Source organism: Trachypithecus francoisi, unplaced genomic scaffold, assembly GCF_009764315.1.
Source record: "Trachypithecus francoisi isolate TF-2019V2 unplaced genomic scaffold, Tfra_2.0 Lachesis_group5, whole genome shotgun sequence".
NCBI classification, from domain to species: Eukaryota; Metazoa; Chordata; class Mammalia; order Primates; family Cercopithecidae; genus Trachypithecus; species Trachypithecus francoisi.
This window is the reverse complement of record NW_022681470.1, coordinates 145,600,110-145,621,074: the sequence shown is the minus strand read 5'-3', so window position 1 is coordinate 145,621,074 and position 20,965 is coordinate 145,600,110. Positions and strand designations below refer to the sequence as shown.

Sequence of the window (20,965 nt, the reverse complement as noted above, 5' to 3'; positions counted from 1 at the left end):
ACACGCCATTTTTTTTTTTTTTTTTTTTGAGACAGATCTCACTGTCGCCCCGGTTGGAGTGCAGTGGCGTGATCTCAGTTCACTGCAACCTCTGCCTCCTGGGTTCAAGTGATCCTCCTGCCTCAGTCTCCCGAGTACTGGGATTACAGGCACGTGCTGCCACGCCCGGCTAATTTTTGTATTTTTAGTAGAGATGGAGTTTCACCATGTTGGCCAGGCTGGTCTCGAACTCTTGACCTCAGGTGATCCACCCACCTCGGCCTCCCAAAGTGCTGGCATTACAAATGTGAGCCACCACGCCTGGCCTAACATGTCATCCACTAAAGGGGAACTTTGTCTGGGCACAGTGGCTCACACCTGTAAACCCAGCACTTTGGGAGGCTGAGGCAGGTGGATCATTTGATCCCAGGAGTTTGAGACCATACTGGCCAAGACAGTGAGACCCCATCTCTATAAAAAAACAAAATTAGCCAGGTGTGGTGGTGCACGCCTGTAGTCCTAGCTACTTGGGAGGCTGAGGTGGGAGGATCACTTGAACCCAGGAGTTGGAGGCTGCAGTGAGCTATGATCGTGCCACTGCACTCCAGCCTGGGTGATAGATTGAGACCCTGTCCCCCACCACCACCAAAAAAAGAGGCAGGGCTCCTCTCTCTTGGTAGGGGGTGGAGGGGAAGCCAGAGACAGCCTCTCAGCCACCCGGGCTGATTCACAAATATCGAACATTCACGAAAATGTCAATACAGTGACCCAGAGCAGAGGGGAAGAGGGAGGGTACAAGAGGAGAGTTCCAGGCAGAGGGGCCAGCAGGTGCAAAGGCCCTAAGCAGGGACCAGTTTGGCTACCTAAATATTTGTTGACTCAATGCATGATAGAAGATTCTAGAGAGAATTGATTGCACAGAATCAGCCATGGGGACTTGGAGGCGGAGTCCAAGCTGGTCTCGGAGGGGGCTGGGGGCCGGAGGTTGGCAGGTGGGGTGAAGGATGGGAGCTGCTGGCAGGAAAACTGACTTCAGGGAAGATCTGGGCTGGTCCTCTTGGTTTGTTTCTGTCCCGGGAGTGGACGGGACCCATGTAAGGGCCCTGGGCTATCCCAGAACCCATCTAGGAATTCTGAAGAGAAAAGGTCCCGTTAACTGGCCGGGTGCGGTGGCTCACACCTGTAATCCCCGCACTTTGGGAGACCAAGGTAGGCCATCATGAGGTCAGGAGTTCAAGACCAGCCTGGCCAACACGGTGAAATCCCGTTTCTACTAAAAATAAAAAAGTTAGCTGGTTGTGGTGGGTGGCGGGGACCTGTAGTCCCAGCTACTCGGGAGGCGGAGGCAGGAGAATCACTTGAACCCAAGAGGCGGAGGTTGTACTGAGCCGAGATGAGATGGTGCCACTGCACTCCAGCTTGGGCCACAGAGCGAGACTCCGTCTCAAAAAAGAAAGAAAAAAGAAAAAGTCCTCGTAAGTAGGGGAGAGGTCACGGCAGAGCTGAGGTACCCCAGACTTCGACCTTTGCCCACTGAGGGCTGGAAAACCACAAAACACCCAGATAACGGTCTTCCCTCCCCTGCCCCCGCCTGTCCCCGTGTCACTGGCTGTCAACCCTGTCTCTCCACGCTGTTCACCAATCAGCACCTGGAGGCGGGCTGGGAGCTGCCCAGGGCTGCTTCAGCATCTTTTGGGAGTGGTGACAGAGCCACAGAGGGCTGTGAGCTTGCCCGGCCCTGGGTAATGCTGGCGGTGGGTGGGCCTCCAGCTTGGAGCAGAGACCCCCCCAAAGCATCTGCAGACAGAGCTGGATGGACCCATGAATATGGATTTAGCTGCTGGAAAGGTGAGGCCTGCTAGGTCCTCAGCGAGAGCGGGAGTCTAGGCTGGGAAAGCCTCCACAAGCTGTCAGAGCTGCAAGAAACCCCATCTCCACCCCCACTGTACAGATGGGAAGACTGAGGGCCAGAGAAAGGATGCAATGAGCAAAACTGTGTGCCTTTGCCCTGGGGCTACCCTTGTCTTTCTTCCAAGTGCCCCTGCCTCCCAGGAGTGGGCACTTGGGGAGGCTGTGAAGGCCTGAGAGGCAAGCGGCATCTCTAGCTAGGGCCTCTCTCCAGCACTTTTTATTTTATTTTATTTTATTTTATTTTTATTTTTATTGTTTGAGATGGAGTCTCGCTGTCACCCAGGCTAGAGTGCAATGGCATGATCTCAGCTCACTGCAATTTTCACCTCCCAGGTTCAAGAGATCTTCCTGCCTCAGCCTCCCAAGTAGCTGGGAGTACAGGTGTGCACCACCACGCCTGGCTAATTTTTGTACTTTTCATAGACACAGGGTTTCACCATGTTGGCCAGGCTGGTCTCAAACTCCTGACCTCAGGTGATCTGCCCACCTCGGCTTCTCAAAGTGCTGGGATTACAGGCGTGAGCCACCGTGCCTGGCATACATTTTTGTTTTTTGAAACAAGGTCTTGCTCTGTGACCCAGGTTGGAGTGCAGTGGGGCGGCCATAGCTCACGGCAGCCTCAACCTCGTGGGTTCAAGGGATCCTCCTACCTCAGCCTCCCCAGTGGCTGAGACGACAAGTGTGTGCCACCAGAGCCAGCTAATTTTTTAAAATTATTTTTAGTAGGGATAGGGGTCTCTCTATCTTGCGCAGGCTGGTCTTGAACTCCTGGGCTCAAGTGATCCTCCTGCCCTGGCCTCCCAAAGTGCTGAGATTACAGGTGTGAGCCACCACATCCAGCCTCTCCAGCACTTTAAGAGAAATTGGCTCTCACACTGTGAAATTCTCTCTATCAACCTCAAAGTCCAGATTTGGAAGGGGAGTCCCAGCGAGGGGCAGTGGCTGGCCCAACCTGGAGGCAGAGCGGCCACTGAACTTGAGCTGGAAGGAGCCACGGTTGTGAGCACATGGGAGGTGGGGAGGAGAGGGGCTACGTGTGACCCTCACACCTGTTCCTCGCACCCCAGATGGCTTGTTCTGCCTGCCCCATGGACCCCATCGACAGCTTTGAGCTCCTGGATCTCCTGTTTGACCGGCAGGACGGCATCCTGAGACACGTGGAGCTGGGCGACGACTGGGGCCACGTCAAGGACCAGGTGAGGAGCCCACTGCAGTTGCCGCGGAGCCACAGAGCTCCAGGCGGTCCCACTGAGGCCCCACGAAGGTCCTAGACCTGCCAGAGCCCAGCCAGAGCTCTGCTCAGCTCCACAGTGCACTAATGGGTCACAGTGCTTGATTTTAGCCAAGCACATCATTTTGCAGGTAGCATCAGCTCCTTCTTACGGGTGGGGAAATGGAGGCCCAGAGCAGATGGAAACTCATCCAGAGTCACACAGCAATTTGGAGTTAGTTCAAACTCAAACTTGGGGCACCTCCCTGGCTGGGTTCGGTTCTCTTCTCCTTCCTCTCCTTCCTCTCCTTCCTTTCTCTCTTTCTTTTTTATCTTTCTTTTCTCTCTCTCTCCTTCCTTCCTTCCTCTCTTTCTTTTTTTCTTTCTTTTCTCTCTCTCCTTCCTTCCTTCTTCCTTCCTTTCTCTCTTTCTTTTTTATCTTTCTTTTCTCTCTCTCTCCTTCCTTCCTTCCTCTCTTTCTTTTTTTCTTTCTTTTCTCTCTCTCTTCCTTCCTTCCTTCTTCCTTCCTTTCTCTCTCTTTCTTTTACTCTCTTTTTTCTTTCTTTTCTCTCTCCTTCCTTCCTTCCTTCCTTCCTTCCTTCCTTCCTTCCTTCCTTTCTCTCTCTTTTACTCTCTTCGTTTTTCTTTTTTGTTTTTAAGATAGAGTTTATCTCTTGTTCCCTGGGCTGGAGTGCAATGGCGTGATCTTGGCTCACTGCAACCTCCACTTCCCAGGTTCAAGCGATTCTCCTACCTTCAACCTCCCGAGTAGCTGGGATCACAGGCGACTGCCACCACGCCCGGCTGATTTTTTGTATTTTTAGTAGAGATGGGGTTCCACCATGTTGGCCAGGCTGGTCTCGAACTCCCGACCTCTCAGGTGATCCGCCTGCCTAGGCCTCCCAAGTGGGGATTACAGGGGTGAGCCACCTCACCCGGCCCTTTTCTCTCTTTTTTTCTCTCTCTCTCTTTTTTTCTTTCTCTCTCTCTCCCCCACCTCCCTCCCTTCCTCCCTTCCTTCCTCTCTCTCTTTCCCTCTCTCTCTCCCCCTCCCTCCCTTCCTCCCTTCCTTCCTCTCTCTCTTTCTTTCTTAGACAGAGTTTCACTCTTGTTTTGCCCAGACTAGAGTGCAGTGGCGCAATCTCGGCTCACTGCAACCCCCACCTCCCGGGTTCAAGCGATTCTCCTGCCTCAGCTTCCCGAGTAGCTGGGATTACAGGCATGCACCACCACGCCTGGCTAATTCTGTATTTTTAGTAGAGACAGGGTTTCTCCATGTTGGTCAGGCTGGCCTCAAACTCCCGACCTCAGGTGATCTGCCTGCCTTGGCCTCCCAAATTGCTGGGATTACAGGCGTGAGCCACCGTGCCTGTCCCTTTTGTTCTTTTGTTCTTTTTTTTTTTTTTTTTTTTTGAGATGGAGTCTTGCTCTGTCACCTGGGGTGGAGTGTGGTGGTGTGATCTCGGCTCACTGCAGCCTCGGTCTTATAGGTTCAAGCGATTCTCCTTCCTCAGACTCCCAAGTAGCTGGGACTACAGACACCCACCACCATGCCCAGCTAATTTTTGTATTTTTAGTAGAAATGGGGTTTCATCATGTTGGCCAGGCTGATCTTGAACTCCTGGCCTCAAGTGATCCACCCTTCTTGGCCTCCCAAAGTGCTGGGATTATAGGCAGGAGCCACTGCACCTGACCCTGGCTGGGTTTTTTAATGCTATGTGACTGTGTCTGAGCCTCAACAGCCCATCCTGGCTCACTGGGAGGAAGAAGCATTAATTCCATCTTGGAGAAAGGAAGGACACCGAAGGCCCAAAGAGGCTCACTGGTTTGCCTGGGGCCAGACAGCAATCTAGAAAGAGTGTGCACCTTCTAATTCCTATACCTCCCTGTCCACCCCAGCAGGTCCAGCCAAACCCTGACCCTGACGACTTCCTCAGCTCCATCCTGGGCTCCGGAGACTCACTGCCCAGCTCCCCACTCTGGTCCCCCGAAGGCAGTGATAGTGGCATCTCTGAAGACCTCCCCTCCGACCCCCAGGACACCCCTCCACGCAGCGGACCGGCCGCCTCCCCAGCCGGCTGCCATCCTGCCCAGCCTGGCAAGGGGCCCTGCCTCTCCTATCATCCTGGCAACTCTTGCCCCACCACACCCCCAGGGCCAGTGGTCCAAGTGCCTGAAGCCTCTGTGACCATAGACCTGGGTGAGTTCTGTTGTGTGTCTGCCTACCGCCCTCACCTTGTTCCAGGGCCTTTCTTGTAAGTGAGGAAATGGGGGCCCAGAGAGGGCTGGCATCTTGTCCAAGGTCACACAACAATCTGGAGTTGGGCCTAAACTCAAACTCAGGACACGTGTCTCCCTTGGCTAGGTGTTTCCATATTTTCATGTGGATGCTATTTGGAGCCCATTTTCCAGATTGTGAAACTGAGTCCCATAGGGTTGAGCAATGAGATAAAACCACAGAGCTAGGCTGCAACGCCGGCAGGTGGCTCAGGCACCAGGCATGGCGCTGACAAGCACAGCCCGAAGTCAGGGTCTTGCCTTCTGCGTGTCTGTACCCCATGCCTGGTTCTAGTAGATTTTTTTTTTTTTTTTTTGAGACAGAGTCTCACTCTGTCACCCAGGCTGGAGTAAAGTGGTGCAATCTCTGCTCACTGCAACCTCAATTCACCTGCCTCAGCCTCCTGAGTAGCTGGGATTACAAGCACGTGCCACCATGCCCAGTTAATTTTTATTTTTATTTATTTATTTATTTTAAATTTTTTTTTTTTTTTTTTTGAGATGAAGTCTCGCTCTGTCGCCCAGGCTGGAGTGCAGCGGCGTGATCCTGGCTCACTGCAAGCCCCGCCTCCTGGGTTCACCCCATTCTCCTGCCTTAGCCTCCGGAGTAGCTGGGACTACAGGCGCCCGGAGTAGCTGGGACTATAGGCGCCCCTCACCACGCCCGGCTAATTTTTTGTATTTTTAGTAGAGACGGGGTTTCACCGTGTTAGCCAGGATGGTTTCGATCTCCTGACCTCGTGATCCGCCCGCCTTGGCCTCCCAAAGTGCTGGGATTACTGGCGTGAGCCACCGCGCCCAGCCTAATTTTTATTTTTTAGTAAAGACGAGGTTTCACCATGTTGGTCAGGCTTGTCTCAAACTCCTGAGCTCAGGTGATCCGCCTGCCTCAGCCTCCCAAAGTCCTGGGATTACAGGTGTGAGCCACGGCGCCCGGTCTGTAGATGCTCCATAAAAGTTCATGAGGTTACGGGGTCCCAGGTTCCAGGGCGCTCCTCCTAGACGTGGGGAACAGCAGATCGGTAATGATTTACTCTGTTGATTAAGCAGTCCCGGCAGGCCAGGCAGAGTCCTGGCTGGAGATACCTGGCCTCCAGGTGGCCTTTGTCCCTTGTGCCTTGCTATGAGCTCTTCTTGGTCCCACTGGAGAGTTGACAAAACTGAGGCTCAGGCCAGGTGTGGTGACTCACGCCTGTAATCCCAGCACTTTGGGAGGCTGAGGCAGGCAGATCACTTCACCAACATGGTGAAACCCCGTCTCTACTAAAATACAAAAATTAGCCGGGCATGGTGGGGGGCACCTGTAGTACCAGCTACTTGGGAGGCTGAGGCAGGAGAATCACCTGAACCTGGGAGGCAGAGGTTGCCGTGAGCCGAGATCACGCCACTGCACTCCATCCTGGGTGACAGAGCCAGATTCTGTCTCAAAACAAAAACCAAACAAACAAAATAACCAGCTGGGCACAGTGGTTCACACCTGTAATCCCAGCACTTTGGGAGTCCAAAGCGGGCGGATCACAAGGTCAAGAGATCGAGACCATCCTGGCCAACATGGTGAAACCTCTGTCTCTACTAAAAATACAAAAATTAGCTGGATGTGGTGGCGGGTGCCTATAATCCCAGCTACTCGGGAGGCTGAGGCAGGAGAATCACTTGAACCCGGGAAGCAGAGGTTGTGGTGAGCCAAGATTGCACCACTGTACTCCAGCCTGGCGACACAGTGAGAGTCTGTCTCAAAAAAAAAAAAAAAAAGGCCGGGCGCGGTGGCTCAAGCCTGTAATCTCAGCACTTTGGGAGGCCGAGACGGGCGGATCACGAGGTCAGGAGATCGAGACCATCCTGGCTAACACAGTGAAACCCCGTCTCTACCAAAAAAATACAAAAAACTGGCCGGGCAAGGTGGCGGGTGCCTGTAGTCCCAGCTACTCGGGAGGCTGAGACAGGAGAATGGCGTAAACCCAGGAGGCGGAGCTTGCAGTGAGCTGAGATCCGGCCACTGTACTCCAGCCTGGGCGACAGAGCGAGACTCCGTCTCAAAAAAAAAAAACAAAAAAAGAAAACCCTGAGGCTCAGAGAGGTGAAGTCAGTTACTCAAGGTCACATAGCCCTGCCCAACCAGGATGGGAACCAAAGGTTATCTGACCCAAAGTTTGTGTGCTCAGACAGCATGCCTACTGCATGCCGGGTACCAGGAGGGGACAACCGGAGGTGAATCAGACCTCGTCCCTGCCCCTCGGGTGAGATAACGCCTGGCGGGCTGCAAATCTAACCTGTAATTCTGTGTGATAACAGCCACTCCCTTTTGAATCAGCTGGTGTCTCCTGACAATGTCCTGTGTCTTCCTCAGCCTTGTGGGACAGACAGAACCAAGCCCTGTTGAATTTGGGTCCCCATCTTTTTTTTTTTTTTGAGATGGAATCTCGCTGTGTCATCCAGGCTGGAGTGCAGTGCCGCAATCTCATCTCACTGTAACATCCACCACCCGGGTTCAAGTGATTCTCCTGCCTCAGCCTACCGAGCAGCTGGAATTACAGGTGCACGCCACCAGGCCCAGCTAATTTTTGTATTTTTAATAGAGATGGGGTTTCACCATGTTGGCCAGGCTGGTCTTGAACTTCTAACCTCAGGTGATCCTCCTGCCTCGGCCTCCCAAAGTGCTGAGAATACAGGCGTGAGCCACCATGACTGTCTGAGTTCCCGTCTTATAGCAGAGGGGAGACCGAATCACTAGTGAGGGCTGCCCCCTTCAACTCAGGCCTTGGGGACTCCAAGCTCTGGCAAAAGTCCTACAAATGTTGAGATGAAGCATGGGAGACTTGGTGGAGGAGGTGGTTAGAGGCTGGAAGCTCAGGACTCCTCCCATCTCACACTCTCCCGGTTTCCATCCCCAACTGCCCTGGTCAGAAATGTGGAGCCCAGGAGAAAGGACCTATGCTGAAAAACAGGCTGACCCAGTGCACGTGTCCCCACGATGCAATCTCACCGTGAAAGATCTCCTCCTTTCGGGCAGCAGCGGGGACCTGGTGAGCACCCCCACACCCTCCCACGGGGCGTTGGATCTGGGAAGGCTGCTCGGGTTCGAGGAACCTAAATATTCCCATTTCAGAGACTGGAAAACTGAGTCACAGAAAGGCATGGAATTTGCCCACCGTTAGAGAACATTCCAGTCCCGGGTTCACTGTCGCCTGGGCTGGGGCGTCTTCCTCTGTAGTATTTAGCAGTAACAACAGCAACAAAAAAAAAAGCTAAAACTGGCCAAGTGTGGTGGTTCACACCTGTAATTCCAGCACTTTGGGAGGCCAAGGCAGGCAGATCGCTTGAGCTCAGGAGTTTGAGATCAGCCTGGGCAACATGGTGAAACCCCATCTATACAAAAAATACAAAAATGAGCCTGGCATAGTGGCACATGCCTGTGGTCCCAGCTACTTGGGAGGCAGAGGTGGGAGGATCGCTTGAGCCCAGGAGGTCAAGACTGCAGCGAGCTGTGATTGCACCAGTGCACTCCAGCATGGCCAACAGAGCAAGACTGTCTCAACAATGACAACAGAAGGAACAAAGCTAAAACTGAAGATGCACCTGCTAAATGCCAGACACTTTTCTAAATGCTTTATTTATCATCTTAAAAATTTTTTTTGGCTGGGCGCGGTGGCTCAAGCCTGTAATCCCAGCACTTTGGGAGGCCGAGACGGGCGGATCACAAGGTCAGGAGATCGAGACCATCCTGGCGAACACAGTGAAACCCCGTCTCTACTAAATATACAAAAAACTAGCCGGGCGAGGTGGCGGGCGCCTGTAGTCCCAGCTACTTGGGAGGCTGAGGCAGGAGAATGGCGGGAACCCGGGAGACGGAGCTTGCAGTGAGCTGAGATCCGGCCACTGCACTCCAGCCTGGGCGACAGAGCAAGACTCCGCCTCAAAAAAAAAAAAAAAAAAAAAAAAAAATTTTTTTTGAGACACAATCTCACTCTGTTGCCCAGGCTGGAGTGCAGCGGCACAATCCTAGCTCACAGCAGCCTCAAACTCCTGGCCTCAGGCAATCCTCCTGCCTCGGACTCCCAAGTAGCTGGGACTACAGGCGTGCACCACCACATCCAGCTAATTTTTCTTGTCTTTTTTTTTTTTTGAGACAGAGTTCTCTCTTGTTACTCAGGCTGGAGTGCATGGTGCAATCTGGGCTCACTGCAACCTCCCTCCACCTCCCAGGTTCAAGCAATTCTCCTGCCTCAGCCTCCCAAGTAACTGAGATTACAGGCATGTGACATCAGGTCCAGCTAATTTTGTTTTTCGTTTTTTCTTTTTTTTTTTTTTGAGACAGTCTTGCTCTGTTACCTAGGCTGGAGTGCAGTGGCGCGATCTCGGTTCACTGCAAGCTCCACCTCCCGGGTTCACACCAATCTCCTGCCTCAGCGTCCCCAGCAGCTGGAACTATAGGCACACGCTGCCATGCCTGGCTAATTTTTTTGTATTTTTAGTAGAGACGGGGTTTCACCGTGTTAGCCAGGATGGTCTCGATCTCCTGACCTTGTGATCCACCAGCCTTGGCCTCCCAAAGTGCTGGGATTACAGGCGTGAGCCACCGCACCCGGCCTAATTTTGTATTTTTTAGTAGAGATGAGGTTTGAGGTTTCACCATGTTGGTCAGGCTGGTCTCAAACTCCTGACCTCAGTGATCCACCTGCCTCAGCCTCCCAAAGTGCTGGGATTACAGTAGGCATGGACCACTATGCCCAGTTTAGACCCAGCTAATTTTTCTTTTAATTTTTTTCTGTAGATATGGGTCTTGCTATGTTTCCCAGGTTGGTCTTGAACTCCTAGCCTCAGGTGATCCTCCTCCCTTGGCCTCCCACAGTGCTGGATTATAGGCATGAGTTACTGCACCCCGCCTGTAATCCCAGCACTTTGGGAGGCTGAAGTAGACAGACTGCTTGAGATCAGCCTGGGCAACATAGTGAAACCCCATCTCTACAAAAAAATTCAAAAATTAGCCAAGCATGGTGGCACGCCCTGTGGTCCCAGCTACTCGGGAAGCTGAGGCTGGAGAATCGCTTGAGCCTAGGAGGCGGAGGTTGCAGTGAGCCAAGATAGCACCACTGCACTCCCGCCCAGGTGAAGTAGCAAGACCCTGTTTCAAAAACAATAATAGTCATAATAAAATGAAAAGAAGAAAGCTCTCAAAAGGGCCGGGCGCGGTGGCTCACACCTGTAATCCTGGCACTTTGGGAGGCCGAGGCGGACAGATCACGAGGTCAGGAGATCGAGACCATCTTGGCTAACACGGTGAAACCCCGTCTCTACTAAAAATACATAAAGTCAGCCGGGCGTGGTCACGGGCGCCTGTTGTCCCAGCTACTTGGGAGGCTGAGGCAGGAGAATGGCGTGAACCTGGGAGGTGGAGGTTGCAGTGAGCCAAGATCGTGCCACTGCACTCCAGCCTGGGCGGCAGAGCGCGACTCCGTCTCAAAAAAAAAAAACCAACAAAAAACGCCATTTTGCGCGTGAGGATATCTGTAGGACTGATTTCTGAAGGTAGAATGGCCAAGTCAAAGGACCGTGTGTTGGTTATTTTGAGTCCTGGTGCCAAGGGAGATTGTGGAGTGATAGTTTTTGTTGTTGTTTTGAGACGGAGTTGCTGTTGCCCAGGCTGGATCTCGGCTCACTGCAACCTCCGCAATTCTCCTGCCTTAGCCTCCCAAATAGCTGGGATTACAGGTGCCTGCAGCCACGCCCGGCTGACTTTTAGTCAGTATTTTTAGTAGAGACAGGGTTTCACCATATTGGCTAAGCTGGTCTCGAACTCCTGAGCTCAAGTGATCCACCTGCCTTGGCCTCCCAAAGTGCTGGGACTACAGATGTGAGCCACCTTTTTTTTTTTTTTTTTTTTTTGAGACGGAGTCTTACTCGGTCTCCCAGGCTGGAGGGCAGTGGCATGATCTTGGTTCACTGGAACCCCCGCTTCCCAGATTCAAGCAATTCTCCTGCCTCAGCCTCCCGAGTAGCTGGGATTACAGGTGCCTGCCACCAGGCCTGGCTATTTATTTATCTATTGAGACGAAGTCTCACTCTGTCGCTAGGGCTGGAGTGCAGTGGCACAATCTTGGCTCACTGCAACCTCCGCCTTCCGGGTTCAAGCAATTCTCCTGCCTCAGCCTCCCAAGTAGCTGGGATTACAGGCACCCGCCACTACGCCTGGCTAACTTTTTGTATTTTTAGTTGAGACGGGGTTTCACCATGTTTCACCATGTTGGCCAGGCTGGTCTCAAACTCCTGACCTCATGATCCACCCACCTCAGCCTCCCGAGTAGCTGGGATGACAGGCGTGAACCACCGCACCCAGCCTGGGGAGATAGTGTTTTCGATCTGATGACTCTTTCATTTCCTGAAGGTGGTTGGTGTCCCTGCACCCGCCGTCATTCCTCTGCTTTTTTCCGTAGCAACAGCATCACCTGGGGGTCTCCCACCTGCTGAGACCTGGGGCTGAGCACTGTCAGGAGCTGGTGCTCACTGAGGATGAGAAGAAGCTGCTGGCTAAAGAAGGCCTCACGCTGCCCACTCAGCTGCCCCTCACTAAAGTGAGTCTGGGGGGACTTCCAGCCCCGGGTCCATCTCCCCTTCATGCACTTACCTGCGTGGGTGTCCCACCTTTACTTATTCATTTAGAGTCTTTCTCTGTCACCGAGGCTGGGGTGCAGTGGCACGATGTCAGTTCACTGCTACCTCTGCCTCCCAGGTTCCAGCGATTCTCCTGCCTCAGCCTCCTGAGTAGCTGGGACTACAGTCACCCGCCACCACGCCTGGATAATTTTTGTATTTTTAGTAGAGACGGTTTCACCATGTTGGCCAGGCTGGTCTTGAACTCCTGACCTCATGTGATCCTCCCATCTCGGTCTCCCAAAATTCTTGGGTTACAGGCATGAGCCACTGCGCTGGCTATGTGTCTCACCTTTAGAATACCCGTACTAGAATGCTACGGTGTGTCTGTCACCAGATCCAAAACAATCAGCCAGAAACTCCATTGTAAATTCAACTCAGAGGTTAATTATCAACATCCAGGAATGAATGGCGGACTCCAGGTGGCAGCAATTGGGGTGCAGCAAACTGTTTTTTTGGAGATAGGGTCTTGCTGTGTCTGGCTGGAGTGCAGTGGTGCCATCATAGCTCACCTCAGCCTTGACCTCCTGAGCTCAAGAGATCCTCCCGCCTCAGCCTCTCAAGTAGCTGAGATGACAGGTGCACGCCACTACACTTGGCTAATTTAAACTGTGTGTGTGTGTGTGTGTGTGTGTGTGTGTGTGTGTGTGTAGAAACGGAGTCTTGTTATGTTGCCCAGGCTGGGCTGGAACTCCTGGGCCCAAGTGATTCTCCCATCTTGGTATCCCAAAGTGTTGTGATTACAGGCGTGATCTATCATGCCTCGCCCTGCAGACATGTTTTGATTCGACTGTACTGCATTTTATACATTTTTGAATTGCTTGATAATGTTTTTTCTGACCGGTAGATTTTACACTGAGAATTCAGTGACTTGAGGCCGGGCATGGTGGCTCACGCCTGTAATCCCAGCACTTTGGGAGACTGAGGCAGAGAATCACCTGAGGTCAGGAGTCCAAGACCAGCCTGGCCAACATGGTGAAACTCCGTCTCTACTAAAATTACAAAAATTAGCTGTGCCTAGCTTCTCAGGAGGCTGAGACAGGAGAATCTCCCCTGAACCCAAGAGGCAGAGGTTGCAGTGAGCCGAGATGGTGCCAATGCACTCCAGCCTGGGTGACAAGAGCGAAACTCTGTCTCAAAAACAAAAACAAAACAAAACAAAAAATCAAAAACATAAACAAAACAAAACCCAGAAAACCAACTCAATGACTTGAATGGCTTCTGTTCCATATTCTGAAACCTCCATATGTACTAGTCAATGGCTGGGTAGCTGCTTGGGCTCTAGCTAACCACAGTCCCCACTCAGCCTGCTCACTCAGTATCAATGCCTGAGTTTGATATTCTCATCTGTTTTTTTTTTTTTCTTTCGAGACAGGGTCTTACTCTGTCACCCAGGCTGGAGTGCAGTGACGTGATCTTGGCTCACTGCAGCCTCCCCGTCTGGAGTTCAAGTGATTCTCCCACTTCAGCCTCCCTAGTAGCTGGGACTACAGGTGTACCCCATTATGCCTAGCTAATTTTTTTTTTTTTTTCTGAGACGGAGTTCCCTCTTGTTGCCCAGGCTGGAGTGCGGTGGTGCGATCTTGGCTCACTACAACCTCTGCTTCCCAGGTTCAAGCGATTCTCCTGCCTCAGCCTCCCAAATATCTGGGATTACAGGCGCCTGCTACCATGTCCAGCTAATTTTTTGTATTTTTAGTAGAGACAGGGTTTCTCCATGTTGGTCAGGCTGGTCTTGAACTCCCCACCTTAGGTGATCCACCTACCTCAGCCTCCCAAAGTGCTGGGTTTACAGGCACGAGCCACCGTGCCCAGCCTAATTTTTTTTGTTGTTTTTTGAGACAGAGTCTCGCTCTGTTGCCCAGGTTGGAGTACAGTGGCGTGATCTCAGCTCACTGCAACCTCTGCCTCCCAGGTTCAAGCAATTCTCCTGCCTCAGCCTCCTAAGTAGCTGGGATTACAGGCGTGTGCAACCACACCCAGCTAATTTTTTTTTTTTTTTTGTAGTAGAGATGGAGTTTCACCATGTTGTCCAGGATGATCTCAATCTCTTGACCTTGTGATCCGCCTGCCTCAACCTCCGAAAGTGCTGGGATTATAGGCATGAGCCACTGCACTTGGCATTTTTTTTTTTTTTTTTCTCGTAGAGACAGGATCCTGCTATGTTGCCCAGGCTGGTCTCAAATTCCTGGCCTCAAGCAATCCTCCGGCCTTGGCCTCCCAAAGTGTTAGGATTACAGGTGTGAGCCACCATGCCCAGTCCCATCTGTTTCTGTTTCTGTTGTTGTTGTTTGTTTTGAGATAGGATCTCACTTTGTTACCCAGGCTGGACTGCAGTGGTGCAATCTGCAGTTAGTAGCTCCTGGTCTCAAGGGATCCTCCTGCCTCAGCCTCCGAAGTAGCTGGGACTACAAGCGTGTACCACCACACCCAGCTAATTTTGTTGTTGTTTTGTTTTAGTAGAGACAAGATCTTTACTAAATGTTGCCCAGGCTAGTCTTGAACTCCTGGACTTAAGCGATCCTCTTGCCTTGGCCTCCCAAAATGCTGGGATGACAGCACTGTGAGCCACCGTGCCCAGCCTGACATTCCCAATTGAAGACAGTTATTGGCTGGGCGCAGTGACTCACGCCTGTAATCCTAGCTCTTTGGGAGGCAAAGATGGGTGGATCACCTGAGGTCGGGAGTTTGAGACCAGCCTGGCCAACATGGTGAAACCCCATCTCTACTAAAAATAGGCATGGTTGTGGGGGCCTGTAATCCCAGCTACTCGGGAAGCTGGGGTGGGAGAATCACTTGAACCCGGAGGGTGGTTGCAGTGAGCTGAGATCTCGCCACTGCACTCCAGCCTGGGCGACAAGAGTCAAACAAGAAAGAGAGAGAGAGAGAGAGAGAGAGAGGGAAGGAAGGAAAGAAGGAAGGAAGGAAGGAGGGAGGGAGGGAGGGAGGGAAGGAAAAGGAAAGAAAGGAAAGCAAAGAAAGAAGAAAAAACATGTATTAATTAGTCTTGAAACACTTCCTGTCTCCAGGGAAAAGTGCTGTTTCCAGAGATGGCCCCAAGGTGACACAGTGGTACCCGTGCCCAAAGTCTGGTGGGCAGTTGCCCATTTTACAGTATTGGGAGCTGGGAAGAGACCCTCAGACCCAGGCGCCTCCCAGAGACTCTCTGAGGGTTTGGGCAAAGGGTAGCTTCAAGTCATTAGGAATCTGCCTGTGGGTCCTCGGGGATGTCTCATATGGAAAGAGAATGGGGTGAAGTTGTGGGGTAGAGGTTAGGTGAAGTGGGGTCAGGACAGTGGGGACTGTCCCACTGTCCCCAAAGTGAAGACTTTAATTTTTTTATTTTAATTATTTTATTTTATTCATTGATTGATTCGTTTATTTATTTGTTGAGATGGAGTTTCACTCTTGTTGCCCAGGCTGGATTGCAATGGCACAATCTCGGCTCACTGCAACCTCCGCCTCCCGGGTTCACACCATTGTCCTGCTTCAGCCTCCCGAGTAGCTGGGATTACAGGCACCTGCCACTGTGCTTGGCTAATTTTTGTATTTTTAGTAGAGACAGGGTTTCACCATGTTGGCCAGGCTGGTCTCGAACTCCTGACCTCAGGTGATCCGCCTGCCTCGGCCTCCCAAAGTGCTGGGATTACAGGCGAGAGCCACTGCCCCTGGCCTCCAAGTGGGGACTTGCTGTCCTGACATCCTCCCCTCCATTTCACTTGGCAGTACGAGGAGCGAGTGCTGAAAAAAATCCGCCGGAAAATCCGGAACAAGCAGTCGGCCCAAGAAAGCAGGAAGAAGAAAAAGGAATATATCGACGGCCTGGAGACTCGGTGGGTAGTGCTGGATCCAGACTCTACACTCGGGGAGGGAACTGAGGCCCAGAGAGAAGGAGACGTGGCTAAGACCACACAGCTTAGGGTCTGACAAAATTGAAGGTGGTTCTCCTCTCTGGAAGAGATCATGCTTCTTACTGATTGCAGGGTTGGGAAGATGCCTAGACATGGTGTAGGGCAAGGGTTTGGGAGACCCTTTGCTCCCTAGAAGGTGTGTGGAGAAAGGACAAAGTGTGACCCATCCTATTCTGACCCTCTGTCTGAAGATAGACACTTCCTTCCTTTTTTTGTGTGTGGCAGAGTGTCACTCTTTTCCCAGGCTGGAGTGCAGCGGTGCGGTCTCGGCTCACTGCAACCTCCACCTCCCGGGTTCAAGCAATTCTCCTGCCTCAGCCTCTCCAGTAGCTGGGATTACAGGCGCCCGCCACCAGGCCCAGCTAATTTTTTTTTTGTATTTTTGGTAGAGATGGGGTTTCACCGTGTTGCCCAGGCTAGTCTCAAACTCCTGACCTCAGGTGATCTGGCCGCTTCAGCTTCCTAAAGTGCTGGGACTACAGGTGTGAGCCACTGCACCTGGTCTGTCCCCTTTCTTTCTTTCTTTCTTTTTTTTTTTTTTTTCTGAGACAGAGTCTCGCTCTGTCACCCAGGCTGGAGTGTGGTGGCGCGATCTCAGCTCACTGCAAGCTCCGCCTCCCGGGTTCACGCCATTCTCCTGCCTCAGCCTCCCAAGTAGCTGGGACTACAGGCACCCGCCACCGCACCTGGCTAATTTTTTGTATTTTTAGTAGAGACAGGGTTTCACCGTGTAGACCAGGATGGTCTCAATCTCCTGACCTCGTGATCTGCCCACCTCGGCCTCCCAAAGTGCTGGGATTACAGGCGTGAGCCACCACGCCTGGCCCTGGTCTGTCCCCTTTCTTAAATGCAATCTGCTAAGCTTCTCATCATCTTTATCCAGGGTCATTCTCCTCACCACCCTATGTCCTGGGCAATTGTATCCCATTTCACAGACACAAAAACTGAGACCAGAGAGTGAAGTGGCTCAAGGTCATGCATGGGTCGGTGGGGAGAGTTGAAACTTGAATCTCCTGGGATGTCCGGTTGTCCTGATATTTCATCTTCTGGAAACATCACTGCCTGAATCTAGGAGGCTCAGCGGTTTTTTGTTTGTTTGTTTTTGTTTTTTGAGACGGAGTTTCATTCTTTTTTTTTTGAGACGGAGTCTCGCAGTCGCCCAGGCTGGAGTGCAGTGGCCGGATCTCAGCTCACTGCAAGCTCCGCCGCCCGGGTTTACGCCATTCTCCTGCCTCAGCCTCCCGAGTAGCTGAGACTACAGGCGCCCGCCACCTCGCCCAGCTAGTTTTTTGTATTTTTTTTAGTAGACACGGGGTTTCGCCATGTTAGCCAGGATGGTCTCGATCTCCTGACCTCGCGATCCACCCGTCTCGGCCTCCCAAAGTGCTGGGATTACAGGCTTGAGCCACCGCGCCCGGCCGGAGTTTCATTCTTATTGCCCAGGCTGGAGTGCAATGGTGTGATCTTGACTCACCGCAACCTCCACTTCCCGGGTTCAAGCGATTTTCCTGCCTCAGCCTCCCAAGTAGCTGGGATTACAGGCGCCCACCACCAAACCTGACTAATTTTGTATTTTTAGTAGAGATGGGGTTTCACCACGTTGGCCAGGCTGGTCTAGAACTCCTGACCTCGGGTGATTGGCCCGTCTCGACCTCCCAAAGTGTTGGGATTACAGGTGTCAACCACCGCACCCGGCCGGGGGGCTCAGCCTTGAATGAAGCCCCCTCCGTATTAATGCAGAAATGGGATCTAGGAACCAGGCAGATGTGGGTTCAAATCCCAGCCCCATCTGACCTGCCAGGTAACCTTGGATGAATGACTTCCCCTCTCTGGCGTTGGGTTCCCTGCTTGTAACGTGAGGCCTTCCGGGGAAGATGTCAGTGGGGCCGTCTGGTGACTGGCGTATGCTGAATGTCATCATGTCTTTCTCCTTTCAGGATGTCAGCTTGCGCTGCTCAGAATCAGGAGTTACAGAGGAAGGTCTTGCATCTCGAGAAGCAAAACCTGTGAGTCTGGGTCCTGCTGGGGCAGAGGACAAGGGGAGCAGCCCCAGAGTCCCTTGCAGGAAAAGCAGAGAACCCATGTGATGGCAGAATGACACAGGAAATGGGAGTTTCACCTACGGGCCGGGCACGGCGGCTCACGCCTGTCATCCCAACACTCGGGGAGGCCCAGGCAGGTGGACCACCTGAGGTCAGGAGTTCGAGACCAGCCTGGCCAACATGGTGAAACCCCGTCTCTACTAAAAATACAAAAAAATTAGCCGAGCATGGTGGTGCATGCCTGTAATCCCAGCTACTCAGGAGGCTGAGGCAGGAGAATCGCTTGAACTCGGGAGGTGGAGGTTGCCATGAGCCGAGATCGCACCACTGCACTCCAGCCTGGGCAACAGAGCAAGGCTCTGTCTCAAAAATAAATAAATAAGGCCGGGCGCGGTGGCTCACGCCTGTAATCCCAGCACTCGGGGAGGCTGAGGCGGGTGGACCACCTGAGGTCAGGAGTTCGAGACCAGCCTGGCCAACATGGTGAAACACCGTCTCTACTAAAAATACAAAAAAATTAGCCGAGCATGGTGGTGCGCGCCTGTAATCCCAGCTACTCAGGAGGCTGAGGCAGGAGAATCGCTTGAACTCGGGAGGCGGAGGTTGCCATGAGCCAAGATCGCACTGCTGCACTCCAGCCTGGGCAACAGAGCAAGGCTCTGTCTCAAAAATAAATAAATAAGGCCGGGCACGGTGGCTCACGCCTGTAACCCCAGCACTTTGGGAGGCTGAGGCGGGTGGATCACAAGGTCAGGAGATCAAGACCATCCTGGCTAACACAGTGAAACCCGGTTTCTACTAAAAATACAAAAAAATTAGCCGGGCGAGGTAGCGGGCGCCTGTAGTCCCACTACTTGGGAGGCTGAGGAAGGAGAATGGTGTGAACCCAGGAGGCAGAGCTTGCAGTGAGCTGTGATCATGCCACTGCACTCCAGCCTGGGCAACAGAGCAAGACTCTGTCTCAAATAAAATAAAATAAGTAAAATAAAATAAATAAATAATAAAGAGCCGGAGGCCCTTGAAGGCTGGATGGAATTTGGACTTTAGTGGGGCTGGGGGACCCCGGAAATGGAGAGAAGCAGGACCGAGGCCCTTTAGGGCTCAGTGGAGGTCTGCCTGTCTCTCTAAGGTCCCTCTTGGAGCAGCTGAAGAAACTCCAGGCCATTGTGGTGCAATCCACCAGCAAGTCAGCCCAGACAGGCACCTGTGTCGCGGTGAGTCCTGGTGCCCCCAGGAAAGCCAGAGACCTAGGCTTCAGCAGAGGGGCCCATAGGGAAGTGACAGTGAATCCAAGCTCTCCTCGTGCCCCAACTCAAGTATGATCCAGTCTGGTCTTTGGGGCCTCAGTTTCCCTGCCTGTGGGATGGAGGTGCTTGCAGGGGAGGGGAGGGAGGGGGTGACCCTGCTGCTGTCTCCACCAGGTCCTGTTGTTGTCCTTTGCCCTCATCATCCTCCCGTCCATCAGCCCTTTTGGCCCCAACAAAGCCGAGAGCCCCGGGGACTTTGCGCCTGTGCGAGGTAGGGGATCCCCACCTTTGAAACCCTTGTCTGGGCTCCCCAAGTCTCCATCCTAGGCCTCTGGGCGGGGGGGGGAGAAGACCCCTGTGCTCCTGTTCCCTGAGGCTGGGGGCCAGGGAAAGGAGCATAGGACCCCACCTCCACCTTGTCCCCTGTGATGCCCCCCTTCCCCAATCAGTGTTCTCCAGAACTTTGCACAATGATGCTGCCTCCCGCGTGACCTCTGATGCTGTGCCGGGCTCCGAGGCCCCAGGACCCCAACCCGAGGCTGACACAACCCAAGAAGGGTCTCCAGGAAGCCCCGGGGCAGACTGGGGCATCCGGGACACTGCGAACCTGACCAATTCGATGGAGGAGGTGGACAACGCCACCCTGGTCCTGAGGAATGCAACAGAGGGGCTGGGCCAGGTCACCCTGCTGGACTGGGTGGCACCTGGGCCGAGCACTGGCTCAGGACGTGCAGGGCTGGAGGCGGTGGGAGACGAGCTGTGAGCCCCGCCAGGACTATGCTCCCAGGCCCCTCTGCCCAGGGGTGCCTTGGGGATGCTGCGCTTGACAGCGACCCACCTGGGGATGGGACCTGAGGCCGAGACCCCAGCAGACATGCCAGAATGGGGGAGGCACAGCTCACAGCCACACACCCAGGGCCTGACTAAGGCCCACACAGGAACCGACACTCAGACACATGGCAAAGAGAGAGCCACAGGACCTGGGAAATACACACAGAGCCAGGAGCAGAAGCAAAGAGCAAACACACACATACAGCCTGAAACAGACCCGGACAGAGACACAGCCTGAAACAGACTCAGACAGACACAGTCTGAAACAGACCCAAACGAACAGATAGACACAGCCTGAAACAGACCCAGACAGAGAGGCAGACACAGCCTGAAACAGACCCGGACAGACAGACGCACACACACAACAGATGCCCTGCAACCGGCCTCCCTCGCACACTGGGAGGAGGCAGCCGCCGAGACTGCGGGGAGCCTGGCCCCGGAGCCCTGGGTGCGCCCGGGTCTTCGGAGCAGCCACGGCCCACAATCACCCCCCTTTTCTAAGACTGCCTGATCCGAAATAAAGTATTTTGACGGAACCTTCTTTTGGTGTGGAGGCGGAGTCTGGGGCTCCTCGACTCCCCAGAAGGAGGGGCTGGGCCAGCCTGGGATGGGGGAGTGAGGTGCGGGCTCCACACCCCCGCCAGATGCCCGCGCTGGAGCTGCGGAGGGAGAGGCGCCGGACACGAGTTCAGCACCTTGGAGAGCGGCGGCGGGCGGAGGGCGGGGAGGCAGTGTGGCGCTTTCAAGGTGTCCGCGCCGGGTGTTGCGGGAAGGCAGCTGTCTTCCCGGGGATCTGGGCGGTCCACCCTGCTCGTTTTGCGGGTGAGGACACGGAGGCGTCGGAAGTGGAGGGACTGCCCAAGGTCACAGCTGGGGAAGGTGGAACCCGGCTGCGCCTGGCCTGCGCTC

The 20,965-nt window shown here is 53.4% G+C and overlaps 1 protein-coding gene across 2 annotated transcripts; it reads left to right on the top strand.

Annotated features, from left to right (window-relative positions):
* Positions 1–1,662: 1,662 nt before the first annotated feature.
* Positions 1,663–20,582, top strand: CREB3L3 (cAMP responsive element binding protein 3 like 3). 2 transcript variants are annotated; one of them, XM_033198177.1, is made up of 10 exons: positions 1,663–1,827; positions 2,958–3,086; positions 5,003–5,300; positions 8,282–8,400; positions 11,809–11,946; positions 15,752–15,858; positions 17,874–17,942; positions 19,108–19,192; positions 19,400–19,496; positions 19,675–20,582. In XM_033198177.1, exons 1-10 carry the CDS (start codon positions 1,801–1,803, stop codon positions 19,986–19,988), a joined length of 1,383 nt encoding a protein of 460 aa, XP_033054068.1. In that variant the 5' UTR covers positions 1,663–1,800; the 3' UTR covers positions 19,989–20,582. The 2 variants fall into 2 exon arrangements, with proteins under 2 accessions (XP_033054068.1, XP_033054067.1); XM_033198176.1 differs by having other exon boundaries at positions 5,000–5,300.
* The last annotated feature ends 383 nt before the right edge of the window (positions 20,583–20,965 follow it).

Excerpts from the sequence above, each read along its gene's own strand:
- CREB3L3 (XM_033198176.1), top strand. The coding sequence starts at position 1,801 with ATGAATATGGATTTAGCTGCTGGAAAG. Across the intron at positions 15,859-17,873 it reads ATCGACGGCCTGGAGACTCG|GATGTCAGCTTGCGCTGCTC; the intron begins GTGGGTAGTGCT and ends TTCTCCTTTCAG. Across the intron at positions 17,943-19,107 it reads CATCTCGAGAAGCAAAACCT|GTCCCTCTTGGAGCAGCTGA; the intron begins GTGAGTCTGGGT and ends TGTCTCTCTAAG.